We start from the raw sequence: 17,165 nt of genomic DNA, 5'->3' as shown, positions 1-17,165 counted from the left end.
CCATCCTGGGATACATTGAGTGATGCCCTCCTAAAGGTTGCAAAGGTTCCATCCTGGGATACACAGTGTGAGGCTATCCTGAAGGTAGCAAAGGCTCCATCCTGGGATGCACTGTGTGATGCTCTCCCGAAGGTAGCATAGGCTCCATCCTGGGATGCACTGTGTGATGCTCTCCCGAAGGTAGCATAGGTTCCATCCTGGGATACGCTGTGGGATGCTCTCCTAAAGGTAGCAAAGGTTCCATCCTGAGATACACCGCGTGATGGCATCGTGAAGCAAAGGTTACATCCTGGGATACACCGTGTGATGCCATCCTGAATGTAGGCAGGAGCAGCCCCATTGAAGACATTTGCAAAGGATGGAGATATTTTTAAGATGAATTTTCTACGGGAAGCCACACCTCCACACCTGATTCCTGTGAACAGCTGGAACATGATCCCTTTACTTACGGTCAGAAACCTCTCCGTTTTGAGTCACCTGGACTCAGCTAATAACTCTTGCACCCGTCCAAGCGACTAGTCCCTTTTCCCAAGGGCATGAATGGACGAATCCCCGGTAGTCACCAGATATTGAAAAGTATCCCTTGCGAATGGCATTGACCTTTAGATCCAATATTTTCTTTGCATTTTACCTGAGATAACAACTTGATACATTTTCCAAAAATAAGATGGAGAGGAAGTGAAAGGAGGGATTCCTTCTGAGTGTTACCAGGACTCTCCCATCTTTGCCTGGCTAAGAGGAAGCCAGCTAGAATTCATCCAGGTTATGTCACTGCAACTGCTATAAAATGGTACAGTGAAGAGGTATGCTTTAACCTCTACTAGTACAATTAACTTTAACCCCTAAAAGACTGTGTGTCATCCCGTCTGAGCTCCCAACGGTGTCCAGCCAGTGGCATCCCACTTCAGGGTATAACTGTGAAGGGTGAAGACCACACTTTTAGCAGCTTCTTTGTCTATGAGCCTTTGTTTTGCTGTGTCCTGCTATGTCTGTGAGGACCCTTCATCGCTTCTTCTCAGCCTCGCCCTCACCATGCACTTCTCATGATATCGCTTCCTTTCCCTGCCTCTTCTCTCTTCACTCTCCTCTGCACAGAACCATCTTAACCCTCTCCCCATGCCTAACATCTCTTCTCCTTGACGTCACCCCTCTTCCTGCGCCACTACTCTTTCTATCCGCAAAACCTACTCCGATCATAACCTCCAATACACATCCTCTTCAGGCATCTACCCATTTGGCTCTCTATTTCTCAGATTCAACGTCACTGCACTTATACATCTCACTCTCTTTCTATTGCTCTTCGGAATGTGCAGCCTGTCTGCAAGAAAACCTCCTTTTCCTCTGACTTCTTCCTTTTTAATTCTCCTTCTCTTGACCTCCTTACCCTCATTGAAACTTGGATCTCTCCCTCTGACTCTGCAACCCTTGCTACACTTAATAACCCTGCCTACACCTTCACCCACTCTCCCCGCCCCACTGGCGGGCGTGGTGGTGTAGGACTATTTTCATCCTCCAAACGTCCTATCTCTCCTACTACCATATCTCCGGCAAATTCTCCCTCATTCGAATACATTGGCCCTCATTACGAGATTGCTGGTAACCAGCCGGTGCTACCAGTGGGTTGCCAGCAACCTTGCATTACAGTTTCTGCCTCCTGACATCCCGGTGTTACCAGGATATCACAGGCGGTGGCTGCGGTACGGTAATTTCCCATTCCCATGGATTCCAACAGGACTCCATGGGAATGGGAACCATGAAGCAGCGGCACTGTTGTTAACGGTACCTGTGCCCTGCAGGCATTCTCATAGCCATGTGGTCCGGAGCTTGCAATGAGGCCCATATTATCTCTATTTACGGGCCACGTGGTCCAGTGGGTCAATTATTTGATCACGTCTCTCAATTAATTGGCTCTCTCCTTCCCGATCACCACCTCATTGTCATTGGTGACTTCAACAGTCCGTCTCTATGTTGCTCTATCCACTGACTTTAACTCTCTTCTACTTAACCACTCATTCTCTTCTGTCCTCTCTCTGCCCACCCAAAGAAAGCAGGTGGAGGAGTAGCACTGATCTTCCCTGAATGGACACCTGTGTCTATTATCCCTACTCAGGCCTACTCGTCATTTGAGTGCCTAGTCTGCAGGCTCTCACTCTCTGCCAATTTCTCTCTCCTCATGGCCACCATCTATCATCCTCCTGGGCAGCTCACTCTCTTCCTTTCTGAATGGGCCGTCCTAGCCTCCTCTATACTCTCCTCCTCCTCCTCTCGACTCCTACTGCTGGGTGACCTCAACATCCATCTGGACTCCCCTGACTCATCGGGACATTTCCGCAACCTATGTGACTCTCTCTCCCTCTCTATTCTACCATCTGGCTCCACTCACATCGCGGACCACACATTGGATGCCATCATCTCCACTGACCTCCCACTATCTATCCCTCTCACTACATCTCTCTCTTGGACTGACCACTCTCTTCTTAAAACTATCCTGAAGCTCCCCTCCTCCTCTGGCAGCAACTCAGCCGGCACAGCCACTCGGCTTCAAGGTCAACAGACCCATGAAAAGAGGGACAGTGGTTGCCTTTGCCTCTACCTACTCTCCTCCTCCCACTCCTGCGGCTGACTCCCACCCTGACACACCCCTCAATACACTCAATCTCTCTATCTCCAACACTCTCGATATCCTTGCCCCTGTCATGAGGGTCCGACTGAAGCCTTCCAAAAAGTGCAACTCTTGGTACGACTCCGACCTGGCTGCCCTTAAACGCAAGTGTAGGGCAGCTGAGCGGAAATGGAACTCATTGGGTGAACCATCTGACAAACTGGCCTGCCACCTCCTTCAAAGGCAATATCAACTCTGCATCCGTGCCAAGAAAATAGTCTTTATTCAAGCCTGCATCTCCACAGCATCAAACAACACGGCTGAACTTTCACAAGTCTGCAAGGAACTGGCCAATCCTGCAGCAGCCTCTTCTTCTGTCACTCCCACCCAGGACCTATGCTTGGCCCTGGCAGCACACTTCACCACAAAAACCAAAGGCATCCTCTCCTCCCTTCACCCCACACCACAGCACACACGGGCACCTGCGACTCCTTTGGCCTCACCTCCACATCCACCTCCACTCTTCTCTCTCTCTCCGGTAGCAACTGATGAGGTCGTCAGACAAGTCCGGTCCATGAAGGCCGCATCCAAGAAAGTGGACCCTTACCCTTCCAAAATCATCAAGGACAACATTGACTCCCTCGCACCAGCCTTGGCCGACCTCTGCAACCTGTCTTTTTCCACTGGAGTTTTTCCAACTGCTCTCAAGCACTCCCTTGTGCACCCTCTTCTCAAGAAACCCTCTGCTGACCCATCCATTCCATCAAACTACCGCCCAATCTCTATCACTCCTTTCCTGGGCAAACTCCTGGATAAGCTAAACCTCCACACTGAATCTATCTGTTGTTTTCACAACCATCAGTTTGGCTTCAGAGCATCCAGAGGCACGGAAACTGCTCTTCTGAACACCTGTGAAGACCTGCTCTCAAATCTTGACACTAACACTTCCTCTGTCTTCATTCTCCTTGATCTCTCCTCTGATTTTAACACAGTTAACCACAGCAATCTGATCTCACAGCTTTGTGACACCCTGGGAATCACAGGTAATGCTCTGGCTTGGTTAACCTCTTTTCTCTCCAACCGCCCATCCCAGGTCGAACTTGGTACATTTCTCTTGAGTACCACCCTCTCTACCTGCGGCATCCCCCAGGGATCCAACCTATCCCCCTGGTTTTTCAATGCTTACATGGCCGCCCTGGCACGTGTGATTGCCACTTTCACCTCTAATTTCCAGTGTTACGCTGATGACACGCAACTATCCTTCAGGCTACCCTCAGCCACCTCCTCCTCCTCACTCATACCTGACTGTCCGCTATCCAGTCATGGTGCGCTGCAAACGACCTTTGGCTCAATGCCAGTAAAACTGAGATTATTCGCATCGGGACCCCTGCCCCCACTTTCCCCCTCTCACTCTGGCTGGCCTCCTTTGCCCCCCCCCCGCACCCACCCCCACCTGTGAGGCCAAAAACCTTGGGGTCATCTTCGACTCCACTCTATCCTTCTCCTCTCACATCTCTGACATCTCAAAAAGTCTATCAGCTCTACCTACTCTACCTTTCCTCACTTTGCCCCTAGCGGCTCACTGTCTCCAGAGCCCTGGTTCTCTCTAGGCTGGACTACTGCAACAGCCTCTTCCTCAACCTCCCTGCTTCTGCTCTGCGCCCTCTGCAACTCATCCAGAACAGAACTGCAAGACGTATCCTTGGCTTCAAGACCCTCTGCATTGCCCACAAAGCTTTCTGGGGCCTGGGACCTACTTACCTTCAATGTTGCCTTCCTAAATACTGTCCCTCCCAAGCTCTCTGCTCTTCTACCTCCAAACTTCTGCGAGTGAGCAGGATCTCCAAGCAGAGATTTGGAGGGAGATCCCTTTCCTCAGCAGGAACCTGCCTCTGGAACAGCCTCCCTGCCACCCTCCGTCTTGAGTCTGATATTCTTAAGTTCCGGAAACTCCTCAAGACCTTCCTCTTCTCCTCTTCCTTCTCTCTCACCTTATCCTGCTAACCTAGCTCTCTGCTCTTCCTTCTCTCCCTACAGCTTACTGCCTGGCCGTCTGGTGTACCTCAGGGTCTCACAGGTCCCAGGCCCCCCTGCCAGTCCTTCTGCACTTGCCTCAGGGTCCTGCAACCCAATCACCTACCCACCACACTTGCAATAAATGCTTCAGAGCTTCTCTCGCCGCACTTCCCCATTCTCTACCGACTAGTGCACTTGGTCCCCCTGCCCATCCCTGTCCGCACTTGAACGATCTGCAGACAGCTCTGCCTGACGATCGTCTGTCTTTTCTTCCTTGTCTCTCCCCTTATTGTGCACTTGAAATAATCCACAGAATCGCTGTCAGGCCTATTTGCTGTATCTATATTGTTGAATGTACCTTATTCACTTAATCTGCCTGCGCAGACTGTTATCGCTTCAGAAATTCAAGGGCTTTGAATGACTGTGGTTTTTCCCTGTGTTCCCACCCCCCTTGAGCGCTTTGAAACACTTGCCTGTGTATAGGTGCTTTATAAAAAAACATTACCATACCCATTCAAATGGAAACTCCCTCAACCTTATTCTCATCTCCTCTCAACTCTCCAACGCTAGTTTCTCCACCGCACCTTCTCCCTCCTATCACTCTATCATCTCAATCTCCACTCCTCACTCTCTCCATATTCTACTGCTACTAAGAGCAAGATTCCCTCCTCGAAACTCTCTGACTAGCTCTCTAACCTCCACCACTCACTCTCCAGCTACGCTGGACTCACCTTTCCATGCCCTGAAGAAGCCTTCACTAACTTTAGCACTGCTCTTTATGCTCCTTTCTCCTCTGGCCTCCCTCTTACTTCACTCTCTCTGACATCCTTCTCTCTACAGCCCTGCATTAGACCTCTCACCTGCACCCTGAAAACAAGAATGAGGAAAAAGCTTTACGCTTCGCAAAGGTCAAGACACTCCTCTGGTCTCCAACTTTATCACACTACTCTTTAAAACTATACCTCTACTCTTGACCCTGCCAAACATGATTTCTATCTCTCTCTCTCATTTCATCTCAATACTCACAACCGAGATGCCTCCAAAGATCACTCAGCTCCTTTCTCTTACCTCCTAAACCCACCTTCATCTCCTCTACTCTTTATGCAAATGATCTTGCGCTCTACTTTGCATCTAATATTTTGCATGGTACCCCTGCTACTTACCATCTATCCCCTCCTCCTGCTCACGTTTCACCACTACTCCTACCCTCCACTCTTGCTTTTATGTCTTCCTTTGCCCACACCAACCCTGATATAGATTCTTGCTCTACTCCTCAAGGCTAAACCTTACCGTGCCCCCACTTACCATGCACATTGTGAAGCACACAACTCCCAGTGTTGCTCCACATCTTACGTCCCTCATCGACTCCTCTATTGGCAATGCCACTTTTCCCCATATCCTATAAGACACCCAACTTTCGCCCTGTCTCTCTTCGACCACACTATTCCAAAATCGTAGAACGAGTAGTGTTCAATTGACTCACTGAGTTCCTTAATAGTCACAACCTCAGGGACCCTCTTGAATCTGGCTTCCAACCTCTACCTTCTATCAAAACAGCTCTCCTCAATGTCAGCAACTTCATCTCTTCCTCTCGTCATGCAAATCGTTAATCTATTCTTATTCTTCTTGACCTCTCTGCTCTCTTCGATACCGTCAACCATTCTGGCCTTCTCTCTACATTATCTCTCCTTGGTTTCAGAGATAAGGCCCTCACTTGGTTTGATTCAGAACTTGCTCCCAGACATTTTCAGGTGTCCTGGAATAGCCTTACCTCCTCACCCCCCCCCTTACTGTGGACTTCCCCCAGGGTCTGTCCTCGGTCCACTCCTCTTCACTCGCTATACTTCAGCTCTTGGTGCACTGATCTCCTCTTACTGCTTCTTCTATGAACTCTAGACTGACAGCACTCAGATCTTCTTCTCCTTTCACTCCGTATCCGACGAGCTGTTGTCAAAAATTTCAAACTGTCTCTCCGACATCAAATATTGGATGGCGTCTCGCTCATGCTCAACTCGAATAAGACTGAAGTTCTCTACTTCCCAGCCAAACAGCTATATCGTCCTCTCCTCCTCTTCTATTTTCTTCTGACTACCTTCTTTACTCTGCTTCCGCCCATAACCTTGGTGTCATCTTCGACCCACCACACAACTTCTTGCTCTTCATCTCCAAATCTGTCAATGCAGCCAGACTCAACATCCTTAAAATCAGAAAGATCTGTCTTCTTCCTTTCAATACTGCTAAACAGCTAATCTCCTTCTCAGTCCTTTCTAGATCCGACTACTGTGCCAGTCTCCTCTATGGACTTCCCAACTATGCTTTTTCAACTCCTCAAGTCATTAACTTCATGGTCTGCATACTTTTAAAGCATTCTCCCTTCACCTCTACCTCCTCTGCCCGGCACCAGAATGGCTGGCCATCTATGAAACAAAGGGCTAAGTATAAACGTCCCATCATCTTCAAGACTATACATGGACTCTCCCCACCCTGCTCATCTCTCTCCCTACTCTCCTACTTGCTCAGTACGATCCTCCTCAGCTCACCTCCTTGCCACCACTCGAGCTCTCTCTGCTCCCTCTCGTTTCTGCTCTCTCCCTCCTCTCCTTGCTCCCCCACTCTGCAATGCTCTTCCTCTCCCTACTACTCCAACTCTTTAATTCCAACCTCAAAGCCCTCCTTCTTTCTGAAGAACCTATTTCCTAGCACCCTACGCTGCTGCCTCACCCTGTTTTCCTCTCTCCCTTCTCTTCATGCACAGTCCTACAACACGTTTCTATCACCCGTGAGACAGGCATGGTATCAAGAGATGACACAGACAACAGATTGTGAATTCAACAATAGAATCTGTATTAAGTGTCAGGATGGTTGAAGGCTTAACCTGCCCTATAACTATGGTAGGGATTTCTCTACCTAAAGAAACTAAAGACAATGGGCCTCATTCCGAGTAGGGCAGTAAGGGATACCGGGCACCGGTAAGGAGACCGGTGCTGGTAATCCCTTACCGCCCTACTACAAGGTCCCTTAGCGGGTCCCTCCTTTAACGCCTGGTCTGACCAGGCGTTATGGACAGGACCTGTTAAGGGACTTCAGAGCTAATAACGGTACCACAATTTGCGGTATCGTTATTAGCTCCTTCCCCATTCCCATTGAGCCCTATGGGGGGATCAAATGGGAATGGGGAATGACTTTTTCAATGGGGACTTACAGGTCACACAAAGGTCGGACTACAACGGCAAGTCCTCATTGAACGGGACCGGTGCCGGTACCATTATTGGAGGCAGTCACGGCGCAAATAGCGCCATGACTACCTCCAATCTTGGAATGAGGCTCAATCTATGTCTATAAGTCCAAAGCAAAGGCCTGTCTGTGTCAAAACCTATGCCCTATGCTTACCCTCACATCTAGAAATAAACAGGGCGTGTGTTTCTTCTAAATCAACAAAATAGTGTTAAAAAGTGAAGCCTCAGCTATTCCTATCCCAGGTTTAACACAGTTCCACTACTTGCCTCATCAGTGCTCTGACAGGTCTTGAGGTTCCCTTCCCAATGACATCGTTTCTCAGTTCCTTCAACTCTCAGGGTTGCCTTCCCAAGATTTAACTGTAGCACTTATATTGATTTCAAATGTTCAACATAAGAAAACAATAGGTCCTCTTTGTCCACCTTTTCTGGCTTGCTTTAGTATTCATTTCACAGTTCTCTGCTGTGGTTTATTCACAAGGTCTTGTGCTTGTCACCTTTTAGGGCTCCCTGGTCTAGACACAGTTATCAGACCACTCTGTCCACACAACCAGGAACCTTGATGTGTTCTGCGTTGTCTGTGATCTTCACAGTGGGGAGCTCGCTGGTCTAGGCAGAGTTGTCAGACCACACAGTCCACCCATCACAGGTCGCACAACCAGGAACCCTATGCTTCTCCTTGATGTGCTCTGCGATGTCTGTGATCTTCACAGTGGGGAGCTCGCTGGTCTAGGCAGAATTGTCAGACCACACAGTCCACCCATCACAGGTCGCGCAACCAGGAACCCTATGCTTCTCCTTGATGTGCTCTGCGATATCTGTGATCTTCACAGTGGGGAGCTCGCTGGTCTAGGCAGAATTGTCAGACCACACAGTCCACCCATCACAGGTCGCGGAACCAGGAACCCTATGCTTCTCCTTGATGTGCTCTGCGATGTCTGTGATCTTCACAGTGGGGAGCTCGCTGGTCTAGGCAGAATTGTCAGACCACACAGTCCACCCATCACAGGTCGCGCAACCAGGAACCCTATGCTTCTCCTTGATGTGCTCTGCGATGTCTGTGATCTTCACAGTGGGGAGCTTGCTGGTCTAGGCGGAGCTGTCAGACCACACGGTCCACCCATCACAGGTTGCACAACCATAAGCTCCCCCTTGGCCTTGTTTGACTCCTTCACAAGATTCTGTGCTTCTAACTTCTCACATTTATATTCTCTTCGGTTAGTGTCACACTCTTCTTCATAAGATTCATGATTCTTTCTCACATTGGTTATTTTCAAACTCAGGTGTTTGTTTTATTTTCAATCTGATTTTGTTTCATTCATAGTGCTCCTTATGTACAGTCTGACATTCACTATGTCTGTTTAAGTTCAAATATTAGTTTGTATTCCATATGCTTTAGTTTTATTCAAATAGCACTTTTCATTCAGTTCAGTATTCAATGTAACGTGGTTTCAGTCAAACCGCAATTTCCATTCAGTTCGGTATTCAATATAGTTCCCATTTGTTTAGGTTTGTGAACTGTTACTTGCCTGCTGTCCCCTGGGAGCGCTCTGGTCTTCCTGTGTCTTCTGACACTTACTGCCTCTTCTCCAGCATTCGACCTCTGGTCTCGTTCCACCACGTCGTTTCTCCTCCCCCTGCTTGTTTGGGTCTCTTCCCTTCATACACATGAGCCCTATTAAAGGGGCCTCATGTGTGAGTTGTTAGCTTGTCTTAGCTGAACATAATGAACCAAATTAATGGGACATGCCTGACCTTCAGTACTGGATGCCTTCATATCCCTCTTCTTCGTCCCAGCACTAGAGTGGTGTTTGTAATAGGAAGTGTGCATTACTCCTAGTTGCCTCTTCTTCGTCCCAGCACTAGAGTGGTGTTTGTAATAGGAAGTGTGCATTACTCCTAGTTGCCTCTTCTTCGTCCCAGCACTAGAGTGGTGGTTGTAATAGGAAGTGTGCATTACTCCTAGTTGCCTCTTCTTCGTCCCAGCACTAGAGTGGTGTTTGTAATAGGAAGTGTGCATTACTCCTAGTTGCCTCTTCCACTTCTTGGTACTTGGCGGGTATTCACATGGAAAAATAGGGCCATGAATGGGAGCAGCCCATGAAGGCTAAGGGAAGGATGGGTAAGTCAGTATTAGGGAATGGGGGGTACCATGTCTCGCCATCCAGCACCCTCTCCCTAACCCCCAAGGACCCTCCACCCAGGTGATCCTCCCTCGCTTGTCCGCCCCCAGGGTCGGGATCCAAAAGCAATGTCCCTTCCCTGGCCACCTGGACGGAAGATCCCTGAGGAGTAGCTGGGAGAGCACCTTCAGGGTTCTCACACACCCCTCCATCCATAATTGAGCACTTTCTCCCTATCCCGTTCCTATATCATGCTGTCCTATCCACGTCCCTGCTTTATGTTTCCCGCTCCCCTGCAACATCTGGTGTTCAAGTTGCACCTTCTCGCCCCATTGTAAAGGGCCCATGTCCTCCACGCTGCTATCAATGGGAAATACTGTGAGTGTTTTTTGTGCCAAAAATGCATTGCTTTCCCTGTTATTTTTATTAATAAATAAAGATATAATTCGTATTAATAAATTAAATAAAGTACTGTTCCATAATGGCGAATATGGTTGTAAAAAGTAGAAGAACGTGGTGTTTCCCCACACAGGAAAATGCGCCACACAAAAATGCAGTTGTTCGGTATATTTTATCTTTAGAGTGGTGCCATTTGGTACATAAATTGAAATAAAAAAACGTTATTATACAGTGATGCCCTTTGGATAACAGGTGTTTCGGCACTAGGCGGTGCCTTTCTCACATCAGGGCATATCAGTATCACGCCTTGAAAACAATAAAGCTGTACACACACGAGTGTTACATAACGGAGCATGAATCCGAAATATTAGTAAAAGTTGACAACCAGTGTGAGAATAATCATGAAGTAATCAATAGGTGTAATGTCCAAATGAAACCAAACATCACAGACACGAGAGGGTGGGGGTTGGGTAGGGTGAGTAGGAGGCTGCAGAAACGGAGAGAAATAAAAGAGAATAGGTGCATCAAAACATGTGTTTTTCGAGCTTCAGTACACGCAAGCATTGTTCCTATGGTTATGAACATAATAATATGAAACGAGGTTAATCCCTCAGCCCACTATCAAACACACACTAATCATATCTTTCTTGAAGGCCCCACGGTTTTACACGTAGGGGCAGGTTTTGGCAACAAATGTATCAAAAACATATGTGAAATTATAATTATCAGGGCAAGTCTGACAATCCCAGTCAGAAGATAGATATTATGCAAAATCCTGTTTTAAGACAATGATCAATATGCTCTCTTATTACCAGGCAAAGAGTGTCTGTGCTAAGCAAAGCAATCAAAAACTCATGTAATACAGATAGAGGAACAGGGTCTCTTTTTGCTTACCTAAATTCCCGCGTACCGGCTAACCAAGTCGAAATTCACAAATGACGGGATCCAATCCCTCCTAAAAAGTATGGGTTTTGCGTTAATGTTATGTTTCCGTACGTGCACTAATGGCAGTTAGTCAATGTATAGTGTCCCGTGTTAGTGTTAGACTGCTGACGTCTAAGGAATACTTTCTCTCCGTTCTCTCGTGTCGGCTGGATGCCTTGTGCCCCATAGCCCGCCCAAGACCTGCCTTGCTGTGGGGCCTTGCTGTGGGGCCTTCTTCCACGAGAAACTCTGCTCACACCCGCCGATCACTTTGAGAACAAGCTCGTGCACATGCCGCAGTCTGGCGAACGGAGAGAAAGTATTCCTTAGACGTCAGCAGTCTTACACTAACACGGGACACTATACATTGACTAACTGCCATTAGTGCACGTACGGAAACATAACATTAACGCAAAACCCATACTTTTTAGGAGGGATTGGATCCCGTGATTTGTTGAATGTTAAAGGTATTTGTACCGCGCACCGTCACCAACGGAATTGGTCCCCAGGCGCTCTGGCGGATCTGTAAACGATAAGGTGGGATGGGTTAGTAAGGTGAAGAGGGAGTAGGATAGTGAGAGGAGTGGTGTTCTGTTGCAAGCTTCAGCTCAGTATACACCGGATACTGAGCTTTGGTGCAGGTATTGGATCGGTGTCAGTCCGCGTGTGCTGTTGCTCCGGCTAATGTGTTGTTGCAGTGTTGTGAAGTGCGTGCGGCTTGTGGTGCGAGAGATGGTTGTGTGAGTTTTTTGAGTGAGATAAGTATGCAGAGTTTGAGCTTATATTGGTTAGTGGGTTACCTGACCTTTAGCATGCTAACATTCACAGTTCTGTCTGAGTGTGGCACTTGTTGGCCCTTACATTCCCATCTAGACGCGGGGCGGGCCGATGTTTAGGACTTCATCCAGGTGTGGTCATGCCAACATTCACACTTTTATCTAGATGCGGCGCAGGCTAGAGTTTAGAGATCCATCCAGGTGTGGGTCTGCAAACATTCACAACTCCAGGTGTGGCACACGCTAGCATTCACGTTTTTCCTAGCCGCGGGCATGTTGTCCTTCAATCAATCCTATTCAGATGTGACGCAGGCCAACGCCTATCTAGGTGCATCTGCCGGTCTGGATATGTTTGTCCGGTACGTATGAGGGCTTTCGTCTCAGTGTGTGGTCAGTCTCTGCAGCCTTCCTTAGTGGCTGTTTTCCATGATGTCTTATGCTCTGTTGAATGGTTGGTTCTTTGGTTTGAGTGTTTGTCTAATTTGAGAGTGGCCGAAGTTGGAGTTATTTCCATCATTGTTTTAATGTCTGGGCATTCTAGTATGTCTCCGCTGTGGTTACGATTTGAAGAGCCATGATTTGAGGAGTTTCCTGAATGCTAGGTGGTTTGTTGTATTCCCTATATTCTTAGGTAGGTCACTCCAGGTTTTGGGTGCCTGGTGAGAGAAAGACGATCCTCCGAGTTTTTTTCTGTTGTAGGGTTTTGGTTCCAGGCGTATGTCGGTGCTTGATCTTAGTGTTTTTGTCAGTTGATGTAGGCATAGTTTGTCGCTTAGGAATTCTGTACCTTGTTTGTGTATTGCTCTGTGCGTGATGCACATGGCCTTGAACATTATTTGTTGTTTCAGTGGTAGCCAGTGTAGTATTTTTAGCGCAGGTGTGATGTGTTCTCTTCTGGGTAGCTTGAGGAGGAGTCTGGCTGCTGCATTTTGTATGCGTTGTAGTTTTTTTAGAAGTCATTTGGGCATGCCCAGTTTTAGGCTATTGGCGTAGTGTACTCTGGACATGATCAGAGCGATGATGGTAAGTGTTTTGTTGGCGAATGACAGGAACGGGAGGATCCTTTTTGCTGCTCGCAAGAGGAAGAAACATTTCTTGATTACCGAGTTTACTTGTGGCTCCAGAGTGAGAATGTTATCCATTAGGACCCCTAGGTTTTTTACAGTTGATGAATGTTTTACAGTTTGTGAATTTCGAATTTGTTAGCCGCTACAAGGGAATTTAGCTTTATTGTTTTCATGGCGTGATACTGATATGCCCTGATGTGAGAAAGGCACCACCTAGTGCCGAAACACGTGTCATCCAAAGGGCATCACCGTATAATAATGTTTTTTTGATTTCAATTTATGTTCCAAATGGCACCACTATAAAGATAAAATATACCAAACAACTACATTTTTGTGTGGCGCATTTCCTTGAGTGGGAAAAACCACTTTCTTCTACTTTTCGACAAGAGGTAGGGGTCCTTGCCTCTTTCTTTCCCCACTGTTTAGTGACAGTGGAGTATTTCACTAAAGATTTGGCGCAGGACCAAAGAAGTTTGGCACTACCAAACCCCAATCGCTTCCCGTGGTTGTAAAAAGTAGTGGAATTGTTAATTGGAAAAAATAAAAATAGCGTGACTGCGCGTCAGACCGTTCCCACTCACTTCACTCACTGGGGCACAGGGACTGCACATGGACCTGGACAGACTCGTACTGATCCACTGATATTTGCCATTGCCATTGATTGCAATCCTGGGTACTTAAGCTTCACGGTGAGTGCTGTGTCTGTTTCATTTTGTGCTGTTCTAATGTTACCATGTGCCTCTGAATGTTTACAGGCCTGTGACTGTCTCGAGACTTCGAGTGCAAAACCAATAATCCTCCCTGAGCTAGGAGTAAGATTTATCCCGCCTATGTGCGCTGTTCACTGATTGCATCCTGTGTGCTGTTCACTGATTGCCTCCTGTGTGCTGTTCACTGATTGCATCCTGTGTGCTGTTCACTGATTGCCTCCTGTGTGATGTTCACTGATTGCATCCTGTGTGCTGTTCACTGGTTGCCTCCTGTGTGCTGTTCATTGATTCTACCCTGTGCGCTCTTCATTGATTCTACCCTGTGCGCTCTTCATTGATTCTACCCTGTGCGCTGTTCATTAATTCTACCCTGTGCGCTGTTCATTGATTCTACCCTGTGTGCTCTTCATTGATTCTACCCTGTGCTCTGTTCATTGATTCTACCCTGTGCGCTGTTCATTGATTCTACCCTTTGTGCTATTCATTGATTCTACCCTTTGTGCTGTTCACTGGTTGCCTCCTGTGCGCTGTTCATTGATTCTACCCTGTGCGCTCTTCATTGATTCTACCCTGTGTGCTGTTCATTGATTCTACCCTGTGCGCTGTTCATTGGTTGCATCCTGTGTGCTGTTTTGGATTGTTTCCAAGTTTCTGTTAGGGTTAAACCTCCATTTCTTCACAATAGGGCACAACCCATGCATGAATGTGGAAAAGCACTTAGGGCCTGATTCATGGAAATGTTTGCATGGTGCAAAGTGACGTTTCACTGCCAGCAAACACCCTGCTTCATGAAACAGTGAAAAGTCGCTTTGCATCTTGCAAAGAATTCCATGACTCAGGCTCTTAATATTTAGAGAAAGTGTACTAATTCAAATATGCAGGTAGCACACACTAGTGCCCACCTTTGCCTATCACAGTGACATATACCACACCTGTCAGTGTCGGAATGTCACAGTAATAAATATTGCGTGGTGGGAAGAGAACACATCTGAGCCACCAATACAAACCCAAAGAAACCCTTTAATGTCTTTGTCAGGCTGGGTGTGCATAGCGCCTACGGGCTGGGTGTGCGTAGCGCCTACAGGGTGGAGCGAATTCAAGCAGGAAAGAAGGCCTATTGCAACATGGCTGCCAGGGCCTAACTATGGCTATTCTGGTCATCCCTGCACTTCCCTAATTCACATTCTCAAGGATATAGCGCCTAGCTGCTTCTTGTCAACCTGGTCCCTCAGTACCTGAGGCACAGCCCTCCAGCAAGTACAGATGGCGCTATCTAGCCTTTTCTCCTGGTGACGTGCAACAGGAATAGCTGGGGCACGTGGCGTGGATCTGGGGAACCCCTTTTTTATGCCACCAGGTTGCACACCACACAGTGGGCAGACATCCCCTGTCCTCTGAGCCCATCTGAGTTCCAAAAGAGGGGTAATTAATGTGACTGTCCCCATTCTTAACAGCTGCACCATCTCTTTTTTTGACTGGGGGTGGGGGAGTCAGATTTGATCGCAATTTGACTTCAGATTTTCCCCTTCATACTTCACTGTAAGGACATAGGGGGACATAGAGGTTGAGCTTTTTCTGACTGGGAGTGACGATTGAATCCCAATTTAACTTTTGCTTCCCCTTTTTATGTTCCACCGTGGAGGCGCAGGGTTTGAGACTTAGGGCCTCATTACACGGATGGCGGTGGACCAAGGTGCTAATAGCACCTTGGTCCATGCCGGTAAAATACTGGCACCGCCTTGGTGGAAAGGGGAATTACCACCCTATTCCAAGGTTGGCGGGGCGGTAATTCCCTTTTCCCCCATTGCCCTTCCCCATTCCCATTTTTGCCCCATAGGGCTCTATGGGAATGGGGAAGGTGCTAATTATGGTGCCGCAAATTGCGGTACCGTAATTACTCCCTGGTCCCTTTGCGGGTTGATTTTTAATGCCTGCAAAAAGCAGGCGTTAAATTCTCCAACCCGCAAAGGGACCTCGCAGTAAGGTGGTAAGGGTTTACCGGTACCGGCAAAATACCGGTACCGGTAAACCCTTACCGCCTACCGTGTAATGAGGCCCTTAGAAACTTACACGGGCAACACTGTCTTTAATAAATGCCAACCAAACTAAGAGGGCACTGCCCATGTGATGGCTGAACCCGCGAGATCAATAATAGGATCATTTCCCTCCCTGGGAACAACTTCCTACTGCTGGATAAGATTGGTTGTCTAATCTCTGGCCTCGCCTACCTTCGACGAGGAGCGCATGTTGATAAGATCCAAAGTCTGGAAAAATCAGACATTATCAGCGACTGTAAATTGCATGAGGAGTCTTTTAGTTGTTGGAATGCTTTTTTCTTCTTTTGGTTCCAAACAAGTTGTGTCGGATAGCCACTCTTCACCTTCACTGTGAAAGAATCTACAATGGTTGAAAAAGAAGCAAGTAATGTACGCTGGTAATCCACTGGCCCTCAGGAAGCCACTTGCCCTCAGGAAGCCACTTGCCCTCAGGAAGCCACTGGCCTCAGGAAGCCACTGGCCTAAGGAAGCCACTGGCCTAAGGACGCCACTGGCCCTCAGGAAGCCACTGGCCCCCAGGAAGCCACTGGCCTAAGGAAGCCACTGGCCTAAGGAAGCCACTGGCCCTCAGGAAGCCACTTGCCCTCAGGAAGACACTTGCCCTCAGGAAGCCTCTGGCCCTCAGGAAGCCTCTGGCCCTCAGGAAGCCACAGGCCTAAGGAAGCCACTGGTTTCTTTTCCGGGGGGTCATGCATGTTTGCTTTGCGCATAAATCCCTGCAAACCTCATAGACGGTTGGGCTGAGCTACCTTTTAAACCGTCTCAACAGAGAAAAAGACACACCAGGTGCAGAGGCCTGATGTGTTCGTCGCAGAGTTTCTGTGAATCACAATATTGTCCACATAGGTCACGAGGAAACTCTTTGGGCGGTCCTAAATCATCACCATTACCATCGGGAGCTAATGGCACTTGCCGTTACCCTGAGCTCAGAGAGGAGATGATGGCAGGCCATCCCAGCTTCGTCACCAGCTCCCGAGTCCTTGGGAAAGGATCTATCAAAGTCTTTGATATTTCTGAAGTCTATACAAATTCGCCATGACCCATCCTGTTCATCTACTAAAACAATGGTGGAAGACCGCTGGCTATCGGACCTCTCAATTAGTTGGAGTTGCAGCCTTTTGTCGCTCTCTATTTGTATTGTTTCATGTCTAGCCTTCGGGATTGTCTGTAGGGTCTGAGTCAGACTCATTTCTCTGGCTGGCTCCAAATAGAGTGAATATACTTAGAGAATCCCTGCAGTCAGTAACTCCGAGAA

The 17,165-nt window shown here is 47.9% G+C and overlaps 1 protein-coding gene across 2 annotated transcripts in view; it reads left to right on the top strand.

Annotated features, from left to right (window-relative positions):
- Nucleotides 1–17,165, top strand: part of CTBP2 (C-terminal binding protein 2) — a 307,050-nt gene that overhangs the window by 245,715 nt on the left and 44,170 nt on the right. The window contains exon 9 of one of the 2 annotated variants that reach the window (XM_069612047.1): nt 13,899–13,955. The exons of the other annotated variant lie outside the window; for it this stretch is intronic. Within the exon in view, the coding sequence (XP_069468148.1) occupies nt 13,899–13,938 (40 nt within the window). The 3' untranslated portion in view covers nt 13,939–13,955. The remainder of the gene's footprint in view (nt 1–13,898; nt 13,956–17,165) is intronic. 2 annotated transcript variants of the gene reach the window in all.

This window comes from Ambystoma mexicanum, chromosome 8, assembly GCF_040938575.1.
Source record: "Ambystoma mexicanum isolate Mex_15411 chromosome 8, UKY_AmexF1_1, whole genome shotgun sequence".
Lineage (NCBI taxonomy): Eukaryota > Metazoa > Chordata > Amphibia > Caudata > Ambystomatidae > Ambystoma > Ambystoma mexicanum.
This window is presented reverse-complemented; position numbering and strand designations above follow the sequence as displayed.